This window comes from Lathamus discolor, chromosome Z (genome assembly GCF_037157495.1).
Source record: "Lathamus discolor isolate bLatDis1 chromosome Z, bLatDis1.hap1, whole genome shotgun sequence".
Classification (NCBI taxonomy): domain Eukaryota; kingdom Metazoa; phylum Chordata; class Aves; order Psittaciformes; family Psittacidae; genus Lathamus; species Lathamus discolor.
The window spans coordinates 24,490,484-24,500,393 of NC_088909.1; the positions used below are offsets into that span (position 1 = coordinate 24,490,484).

General features: G+C 57.9%; 1 protein-coding gene across 1 annotated transcript in view; it reads left to right on the forward strand.

Moving 5' to 3' along the window:
* The window catches only part of LOC136005866 (hydrocephalus-inducing protein-like), a 50,443-nt gene extending 41,431 nt beyond the window's left edge, over positions 1–9,012 (forward strand). Inside the window, exons 20-30 of the mRNA XM_065663759.1 lie at positions 75–284; positions 1,151–1,288; positions 2,056–2,233; positions 2,732–2,823; positions 3,550–3,683; positions 4,553–4,689; positions 5,538–5,665; positions 5,753–5,944; positions 6,340–6,489; positions 7,227–7,391; positions 8,812–9,012. Of these exons, the coding sequence (XP_065519831.1) occupies positions 75–284; positions 1,151–1,288; positions 2,056–2,233; positions 2,732–2,823; positions 3,550–3,683; positions 4,553–4,689; positions 5,538–5,665; positions 5,753–5,944; positions 6,340–6,489; positions 7,227–7,391; positions 8,812–9,012 (1,725 nt within the window). The remainder of the gene's footprint in view (positions 1–74; positions 285–1,150; positions 1,289–2,055; positions 2,234–2,731; positions 2,824–3,549; positions 3,684–4,552; positions 4,690–5,537; positions 5,666–5,752; positions 5,945–6,339; positions 6,490–7,226; positions 7,392–8,811) is intronic.
* Positions 9,013–9,910: the final 898 nt, after the last annotated feature.

The following is a 9,910-nucleotide window of genomic DNA, read 5'->3' on the forward strand; positions in this document are numbered from 1 at the left end:
TTTGTCCCAAGCTGAGGCTGCTCTCCTGCATCAGTCCCGTGCTCCACGTGTGGATCTCTCCTCCCTGCCTGCAGGTTTTCGATATCCTGCCGCTGCACGGTGAGCTGCAGCCGGGCCAGAGCCAGCGCGTCTCCTTCTCCTTCTTCAGCCACGCCAACACCGTCAGCCAGGTCACGGCGCTGTGCAGGGTGGAGGGAGGCCCGAGCTACGAGGTGGCTCTGCGTGGGGAGGCCTCGCGCATCAGCTACCTCCTGGACACCACCGAGATCGACTGCGGGCTGCAGGTACCGCACGCTGCTCTTGTCAGTGCTCCTTGCCTCCAAGCATGACCGGTGGGCTGCTGCCCACCCGGGTCCAGGGCTCTCCCCCCTTCCCAGCTGCTTCGCTGGCTCTGTGGCTTGGAAGTCCAACGTTTGGGGGATACCTCCAAGCTGGCGTTTAATGGCCATCTCCACCCCAGCCCAGCCCAAAGCTGGGAATCCCTCCTCTAACTAACGCTGCCTCCTGGGGCAGGCAGGATCCCAGTGGTGATCTGCAGAGGGATGTGTCCCTCAGACATCCATCCGCTGATCTGCTCCTAAAGCCCAAATGAGGTGCTCTCTTTTAATGCTCCTGATTCATCAACCAAGGAGGCAGCTGACCTGGGCTTCCAGTCACCGTAGCCGGATAGAATGTCCCCGAATAACCCTCACTGTACTTCTTTCCGGTTACAACCCCCACAGCTGTTTCCAGCTGTTGGCCCTGTGTGCGTTGCCCTCTCTCCCTCCCTTTTGGCTTGTGTTGTGCCCACAAATACTTGTGTGCAGGTGCCTTTTCTCCTGAAGTGCCCCAATGCCTCCTCCTGTGTTTCAGCTCGCAGTTGGGTGACACCTTCAAGTGCAGAGAGCTTGTGTCCCCTACTTGCTTTATTACTGATCTTTCCATGGTTGCTATTGCACCTCTGCCACAAATAGCTGTTCCTGTGTAGGGCCCAGGGGTACCCTGTGGCCGCGGGCTGCCCAGGCTAACCCAGAGAGCCCAGTGCCCATCTCTCCTGTGCGCTCCCTGCTTCTGGGCTGTGTTCCTTTGCTTTCAACACGATGGAAGAGGAATGAAATTCTTGGCAGCAGACGTGTGCCTGTAACTTCCTGCTCTTCTGTCCTCTGCTCAGGTGTTTAACAAAGTCACGGAAACAGCGCTGACCCTGCAAAACAGCGGGAAGCTGGGATTTGCCTTTGCGGTGCTGAGCCCCGGCACAGGCACTGCAGCCAACCCTCTGCCTGGCGTGCCCCTGGTCGTGCCCAGCAGGGTGAGTAGCACAAGGGCTTCACCCGGCCTGTGTCAGGCTGCCCAGGAGAGCGCTTTGGGGGAAAACAGGGGGAATGAACACACAAGCCCCGTCCAAAACCAGCCAGGAGAGACAGGGCTGTGAGCGACTGTTGCAGAGGCAGAGGAGGTCCATCGAGCAGAATCCTAACGGAGCCCCTGATTGTCCTTGGGCGCCGCTGGCTCTGCTGTCCTACAGCAAGCACCAGTGGGAGGCACGAGTGCTCCGGGAGCTCTTTGGAGCTGAGTGCTGAGCTCTCTGGTTGTGCCATCACTGGAGCATCACTCCATCGCAGCTTGTCATCCTGCCTGGGTGTCTTAGAGCTGGAGCAGTGTTCCTGTCTTGGTGCCCTTTTGCGATGGGAAGAGGAAGCCAAAGGGCCAAGTGGCTTCCACCTTCCTCAGTGCCTGTCCGTCTGAGGGGTGACATGCTGATGTCCTCTCCTGCAAGCTGCTGCCAGGAGCTGCTGGCCCTGCTGGAAGCAGAGGCCCTTCTCCGTTCTTCCAGAGCAGCTGGTGAAAGAGCTTTGGTTTGTTGTGCCTGGCTCTGGCTAGCAGAGGGTAACCCCTGTGAGCAGAAGAGCAGTGAGACTCAGGCGTTTGGATACAGGAAAACTGGAGGTGGTGATGTCTGATGTTTCCTTATGTATGAGAACCTGTCTTGTGTTCTCAGCGCGTCTGTCATGTGAGCCATCCCTCCAGTGAATCCTCTTTGGTACACTGCGTCCCTCCCTCTTGTGTGCCCTGCAGGGTTACGTTGAACCTGGCAAGCAGCAAGTGCTGAAAGTGTATTACCTGCCAGGAGTGCCTGGAGTCTTCTGCAGGGCTTTCCAGATCCAACTGGGTCACCTGGAGCCAGAAAAAATCTCCCTGAAAGGAGAGGGGACCTTTCCCAGGATCCACTTGGACCTGCCCAGGAACATCAAAGGTGAGCACTGCCTGTCTGCTCGGCTTTCCCCCATGCCATATGCCCACAGGGCAGCTCACAGGCACCTCGAGCAGGCCTGGAGGTTTCAGGGCTGTCAGACAAGGTCAGCCCTCTGGTTGCTTCTTTAGCCTCTGGCAGACGAGCCCATGTGGGCTTTGCCGCAGGAACCATCGTGCACAGCTTGCCAAGAGGTCTGGGAAGATGATGGCTGGGCAGAAAAGCTTGGGAAAGCTGTAATAGAGGCTGGCAGGGATTTTGACAGGGGTTGGGTTTGCATCACGCTGTGGGGCTGAGATGCTCCTGTGTGGCGAGAAAGACGGGTGGGGGTGAGAAGCAGCAGGATCTCCTTTCCCTACATTGCTGGAGCAGTTTGTGTCTGGGTGTCGGGGGAATGGGGCTTCCCGTCTTCCGTGGGATTTGTGCTGCCCCACTGCTATGGGTGGTGTCCTGTGCTTTCAGGCAACGCCAAATATGAGAAGATCCTCCTAAAGGCCAAAGAAAAGCTGGACAAAGGCAGCCAGAGAGAAGAGGCCATTGCTCTGGGGGAGGCTGTGGCAGCCGAGCCCCGCGTGGACGACTCGGGCACCGTGGTGAGTAGAGCTGCTGCCCTGTCCCGCACGTGCCACCCTCCTGCGAGACACTGGAGCCCCTGCGCCCCACGGCAGCTGCCCAGGGCCCTGCCGGCACTGGGCACCTCCCTGCACACCCCTGGCCACGGAGTGTGTCAGCTCAGCGTGCCCCTTGGGCTGCCCACCTCTGGGAGTTGTCCCTCGTGGCGATGCGCCAGCTCCTGACTACCCCAGGGAGATGCTGAAAGCTGTGCTGGGGCAGTTGGGTTTCTGGTGCTCTGAAGGACACACAGGGCGGTGCTGGGGGGTTTGTTGCTCACCGGCCAAGCCCTGCCAGGTTTACAGAGCGTAAAGCAGCAGCCTGAATGCAGCCTGAGGCTGTGCTGTGTTCTGTATCTCCAGGAGGCTCCAGCTCTCTCATGGTTCCCTTTCCAGGAGAGCTTTTGTCCAGGCTGCTTTGGCACTGACTGGAGGCAGGGACATACTTGGAGCTTTGGAAGGTTTCTGGCTTGTTTGTGTGTCTGTCCAGATCAGCTTTGATAACTGGGCAGGCAGAGACACTGGAGTTCATTTCTGTGGGGATATGATCCTGCCTGAGAGAGCAGGAAGTGTCACAGACACCAACCAGTGAGACAGAATGACTCCGTCGCCCCACTCAACAAGAGCAGGGTGGGATCCTCCACCCGAGACAAGCTTGTGCCTTGGGAAGGACCTTGGCTAACCAGCCCCTGTCTTTCCTTTCCTCAGTGGGATGCTCAGCTGCAGATGCAGATGGAGGAGATGCTGATTGAGGAACATGCCCTGGAGCAGCAGAAAGCTCTCGCCTCCCGTCCCCTGGAGGACACTGCCTTTCACCAGCGTGTACATCGGAGGCTTCTCAAGTTAGTAGGGACTCCTGTAGCCTGTCTCCTGTAGCAGTGCAGCCCTGCCCCTGAGAGCTCCTTGTGTCTCAGAGTTGGGAATAGCTGAAGACTTCCGAAAGGGCCTGATGCTGAGAGCTACGCCGTGCTCCCTGTGGGCAGCTCGGTGTCCTCACTTGCACAGTGCTACCCTGAGCTCTGGAGGTGCTCCACTCCCCACAGTTGCTGGGTTCTGTTCTCAGAGCTGAGGGGGTGCAGACCAGCAAGCCCTTGCAGACAGCACAGGCACCACCCCTGCTGACCAGCTGTGAAAGGGGCATCTCCAAGCCGGCGTCTTTGTGCCGAGAAGCAGACCCCACTAAGCAGGAAGAGCAGGGAATGGTCCAGATCCCTTATGTGCTTTTCCAAGTGGGATTGCCTGCAAAAAGACCTTCACAGCAATCTTGTAGTGTTGGTTACTGCACGCGATACTCTCAAGCGCTGCTTTGGGGACAGATCTGGCTGCAGAGCAGTGGAGGTATCCTCTGCAAGGAAATCCTGTGAGAAGGTCCTGAAGCAGTTTCAGGCTTGGGCCGGACACCAGCTTAGCAGTTTCATTGAGACCCGTGGAGACGCAGTGGACTTCTCTGCAATGGCTTTTCACAGCATAGGAACTGTGTCCAGTACCCGCTTTAAACTGACACGAAGATCCCGTTGGTGGCTGATAAATCCTAGGCCCTGCACTCCCCATGACTTAGCCAAGTCTTATTACTGGGTGCTCAGGTCAGGCCTTGGGTTTCCTGGGCTTGGCTTGAGTTTTCACAGCAGTGGATACAGAATTATCCACTCCATTTGCTTCTCCACCCCACGCCATGCTGGGCTTTACAAAGTGTCCTTCCTCCTCCTTTCAGAGCTGAGCTGCCCGAATACGTCCTGGACCTTGGCTATGTCATTCCCGGTGACATCCACACACACATGGTGAAGCTCACCAACACCGGGCACTTCCCTGCATCTTTCAAGGCCGATGGATATGTCCTGTATAACACAGGTAACCAGTGGTAAAGAGGCTTCATGGGGGCTTGAAGGGGCTGTCTCTGCCACATCAGCTGGAGCCATTGGGCATGGGGAGATTTGAGTACTTCCTTGGGCAGCTTTTTCCTCCTTAGTACCCCTCTGGCCGGTGCCCTGTTCAAGAGCCTGAATTCTGTCGAGCAGTGCCCAGAGACCTGGTCTGCCTGTGGCTGCCCTAAAAAGTCATTGCAGGGGCCAGATGGGCTGATCAGCGTGATCGCCTCTCAGCATCTACTGCTCTTGGCTCCCGTGAGCACCATCGGAGTTTCTTTGTGCACTCTGAGGGATTATGTTGCAGCCAGATGGACCCTCTGTGGTTCGGAAGTGCTTTGTTTAGAGTTCCTAGTGCCAGAGCACTTCTGCTCAGCCTTATTGAACGGCCTGTGGGATCCTGTGCCGTATTGAAACAGGCTTCGCAAAGAGGCCTTGGAGTAAGGCTGCAGCTCCGTCGCACGGGGACTGCTGTCTGTGACGGGTGGCCAGGCGTCTCTTCTAAGCCGCTGTCCAGGGAACACCACAGCATTTGGTATCTTAGTTGGAAATTGTCCTTTGGAGAGGTGTATGCGTCCTTCCCTGAGATGCCTGCTGAAGGAATTGCTGGAGCTCCTCAACCAATGTGGTTCGTTTTTACCCTGCAACCCCTGGATTCTGGCTGTGAAAATCCTTTTGCTTTGGGCAGTGACAAGGGGAGCAGAGCAGCTTCTCTGGAGGTGGAAAGGGGTCTTTCACAGAGCTGCCAGCCAGGACACCCCTGTGGCCTTGCCGTGCTTCTGAGCCATTTCCTGTTGCTTGTGTATCTCAGCTGCTTGATTTTCCTGTGTTCAGGCTTCAGCGTGTGCCTGGACCTTGTGAAGCGCCTGCCCTGCTGTGAGACCAAGACATTTGAAGTGTGCTTCGACCCACAAAGTGCCAACGTGCCCCTGGGAAAGGTGGATGTGCTCCTGCCCATCAAGGTAGGCCAGCTTGTGGGGCAGGCAGCAGGTTGGGCACAGCAGCGAGTGTCAGCCGGGCTCTCAACTGGATGCTCTGTCCTTCTCTAGGTCAGAGGAGGCCCCACGTTCCAGGTCCGTCTGCGTGCCATTGTGGCTGAGCCGTCCCTCTGCCTCTCGAGGGACAGGCTGGAGTTCTCCTCTGTCCAGTGTGGGCAGTGGCAGGAAGAAACCATCCAGCTCCACAACACGTCCCAGGTCCCCTGTAAATGGTCCATGAGCATGAATGAGGCTGTTAAGGAGGTAAAGCACAGACAACGTGTAACACACAACTTCTCGGTTGGGTTTTCTTTGCCTCTCTTGGCTTTCCCGCCCCTCTGGCTGCCTGAGCACTTGGGCTGCAGCTCGCTTGAGGAAGCTTTTGAGGGTACAGAGCAAGGCTGGTTCACCTGGGCCTGCTCACTAGCTGACGCTTCACTTCTCTGCCATCTTCACCCATTCCTCCCCCTCCGAGGACACTGCCTCCCCATCTGCCTGCCCTGCCAACATGTTTGCCCTCCAGTTCTAGGCAGGGGTGGCCACGTCTGGGTGGGATGAAGGTGCTCCCTGCACCGTGCCAGCATCTCGGAGCACTGCAGGAACCGAGGGTCTGTCCTCGCAGACCAAGGAGACCTCACGCGACTGGTTTCTGTGCGCAGGTGGACAAACATCTGCCAGCGAGCGAGCGTGACAAGCTGCGGGAGGAGATGAGGCCCGCGCCCTGTGGCTTTGAGGTGCTGCCCTCAGCTGGAACCCTCGCTCCAGGACAGCAGTGCCATGTCCAAGTCCGTTTTTCACCCACGGAAGAGGTGAGTTTGGTGGGTGTCACCCCCAGGAGGACTGTCAGGGCAGTGTGGTAAGGGGAGGCCAGCCCAGGGAGCGGGGAATGAGCTCTGCCTCCGCGTGGAGCTTTCTGCCAGCCCTGTGCCCACCGTTCCTCAGTTTCCCCTGCACGGTCCCACGCAGTTTGGGAGTCAGCTTAAATGGTGGAGCATTCCCAAAGGCAGTTTGCATGTGGCCACCGTGACTTGGAAACTGGCAGCGTGTGACAGGATGGACCCAAGTGCTTCCATGGCTGGGGACAGTCACAGGGATCTTTCAATTGCTCGTGGAGATTTCAGCGTCTCGTGTCTGGCTTTGACCAGAGCCAAGCACTGAGCAGAGAAGACGATCCTTATTTCTGTCCAGTGAGAGCTCAGCTGCCTCTTTCACACAGCTGATGTTTGCCCGGTGCTGCAGCGCCAGGACTGTGTCTGAGAAAGCAGACTTTTCTCACGTGCGTTGCGCTCCCCCACGACTAGGTGAAAACCTCTGATAGGCTGTTTTAGATCCATCTGGTAGCCAACTGACCAGTTACACTCCCCAGCAGGACTCACCGCAGTTACTCAGAGCCATGCAGATGCTGTAGCCCCTGCTCTAAGTAACTGCCTGGTTTGGGTTCAGCTTAGAGGTGCTGAGAAGACCCCTGAGCCTGGGGCGATTGTTGCCTTGGAGGCGCTGTCACCTGGGGCTTCACGGAGGAGCTTTCTGTGCTGCTTCTTTGCAGAAGTGCTACCGGGGCGAGCTGCAGATCCAGATTTGCCAGAGCAGCCAACGCCTGCGGGTGCCGGTCTTGGGATGTGGTCTGGAGCCACGGCTGGAGTTGAGCCCCGCAGAGCTCAAGCTGGGACCGCTGCTGCCACAGAGCCATGGGGAAGAGGGGACAGTGGTGGTGAAGAACCCCTGTGGGGTTTACTCACTGGAGTTTGACCAGCAGCACCTTGCTGAGGAGCAGGTGAGGGGGAAGGTCTGTGCACGCTCCTGGAGATTCCCAGCGCTCCAGCATTCCCAGGCTTGTGCCAGGGAGACGGGGGCAGCGCGCAGGGCAAAGCCCGGTGGCATTCCAGGGTTAGCCGGCTCTGCTGGCAGGCTGTGGAGGGACTTGGATAATCCCTGCCACTGGGGGGAAAGAATATGGGAGGGGATGGCTCGTCTGGGGAGTCTGTTCACGTGGTGAAGGTCCAGAAACTCATGCTGTCTGTGGTTTCTCTTCCCTCTGTGCGCAGCTCCTACGGACACCTAAAGACGACAACAGCCACAACAGCTTGTTGCTGCCTCCGTGTGCCCCGGCTGAGAAGCTGACTGTTGAGGCCCAAGGAAGGGGCATAGAAATGAAGGTGAGATGAAATCCAAATGCTAAAAGTGCAGGTGGCAACCAGCATGGTTTTCTCATTTCCTCATCTCTTCCCCAGCCTACCATGGTTTGTGTTTCTGCCACGAGAGTGGCAGAAAACCTCTTCTCCTTCTTTCCTTTGGCTTGATATCAATCCCTCCTGCCTCAGGTTGACGTTGTGCATCCACCAGGAAAGGTGGTGAAGCTAGGAAACATCTGCATTGGGCAGACGGTGAAGAAGATCGTCACCATAGCCAACAAGAGTGCAGGCCCTCTCGCCTTTAAGCTCAGAGTCACATCCACCGTGCCAGAGTTGCAGGAAGCTGGGGTAAGTGCCATTCCTTCTCTGCAGAGCACTTTAGCGTGCCTGCAGGGAGCGATGAGCTGCTGTGGGTGGGAGGTAGTAGCTAATGACAGCTGTGGGCTGCCCTGGCTGCCTGTGCCTGCCCCGTCCTCCCTGCTGGCACTGCTCTGCCAGCAGATGCTTGCAGTGTGAATGCTTCAGCTGAGCGGGGTGCCAGGACTCCCCGAGAGCCACAAGTGAGAAGGCGGCACAATTCCTCTAAGCTGTTTTAGACGCATAGGTCAGGATGCAGCCACATATTTTAGATCTGGAAAGGCGAGGGAGGTGAATCTTGAAAGAGGGAGGGTTACAGCTCTGTTGGAACTTCCATGAAAGCTTTAGAAGGCAGAGGTGACCTCACCGTGACCAGGTGGACACATGGCAGAAAACACCTTTGGTATTACCTAGGAATGCCTACGAGGGAATGAGTGGGACTGGGTCAGTGTTGGTGCGGACAGAAGAGGAATTGGAAGCCTCTTCCCTGAGTCTGGTGAGGGAGGCTCCGCAGCTGGCTTGCCAGATGAAATAGTCTCCACTCATCTCTTCGGGTAGGTTCTGTGCTTGAAGCCCAGCAAGGAGCTAAAGCTGAAGGCCAGAGGAGACACCTGCAAAGTGGAGGTGACCTTCTCCCCGAAGCGCCGCATGCAGCCGTTCAGCGGGGAAGTGCTGCTGGAGTGCCGCGGGCTGGTGCGCTCCCTCTTTGCGGTGCGCGGCTCCTGCCAGGGCAGCCTCGTGAGCTTGGACCAGGACCAGCTCAGCTTTGGAGCCGTGGTACGGCAGAGCTACACGTGCCGGCGCGTCGTCATGCGGAACGCGGGCGACGCAGGAGTCAGGTAAAGCAGGACCCCCCCGCCTCTCTGAGGGCTGATTGCTTGGATGAGGGTTGTGAGGAGCCGTAGTGTGCCCAGATAGCTCCTCTCTGCTTCTCCATCCCGCTGGAGAGTCGTGCAGCCATGGCCGTGCAGTCAGGCCCTGGCAGTTAGCAAGGGGGTACGAGCAAAAGCTCATTTAGAGATGGGTGCAGTGGGTCCTGCCCAGCCTGAAGCCTTATTGCCAGGTGGCTCAGCATCAGGCCTGAGATGTGGTGGGAAAGCCCACCAGAGACGGAGAGCCTCACGCTGAGACTTACCCTGCCTTGACAGCTCCCCGTGGCTAATCCTTCTTTCCTGTCCTTGTGCTTTCCTTGGCAAGGTTTTTGTGGGACGTGGAGAGCTTCCAGCCGGACTTTTCTATCAGCCCCACGAAGGGTTACATCAGGCCAGGGGTGGATGTCCCCTTCGTTGTGACCTTCCGCCCCTCGAAGCTGAGCCAGGCTGTCCAGTACGAGGGGCTGCGGTGCTTCATCCCGGGCAGCGAGGCGCTCCGCCTTACGCTATCAGGATCCTGCGTGGAGGCCCCTGGCACCAGAGAGGTAACGCAGCAGGGACAGGATGGGCCCCTGGACCCCAGCATTTGCGCCACATCTCTGCCAGGGCAGGAACTGAAGGACACTTGCGAGCGCAGACTGGCTTGTGCCGGGGTATCCCAGAGAGAAAGTGCTGGGCAGGACTGCCAGAGTTCCTGAGCCCTGTCATTGCCTTTCTCCCCTGTTCGAGGTGTTGCTCCTCCAGTGAGCAGCTCGGTTGTCCTGGCTCTGCACTGTAGCACCCGTGCCGTGGGAGCACCCTGCCGGGCTCTCCTGAGACCCTCCCCACAGAGCCACCCCGCTGTATCCCAGCACTGCACCCGCAGCCAC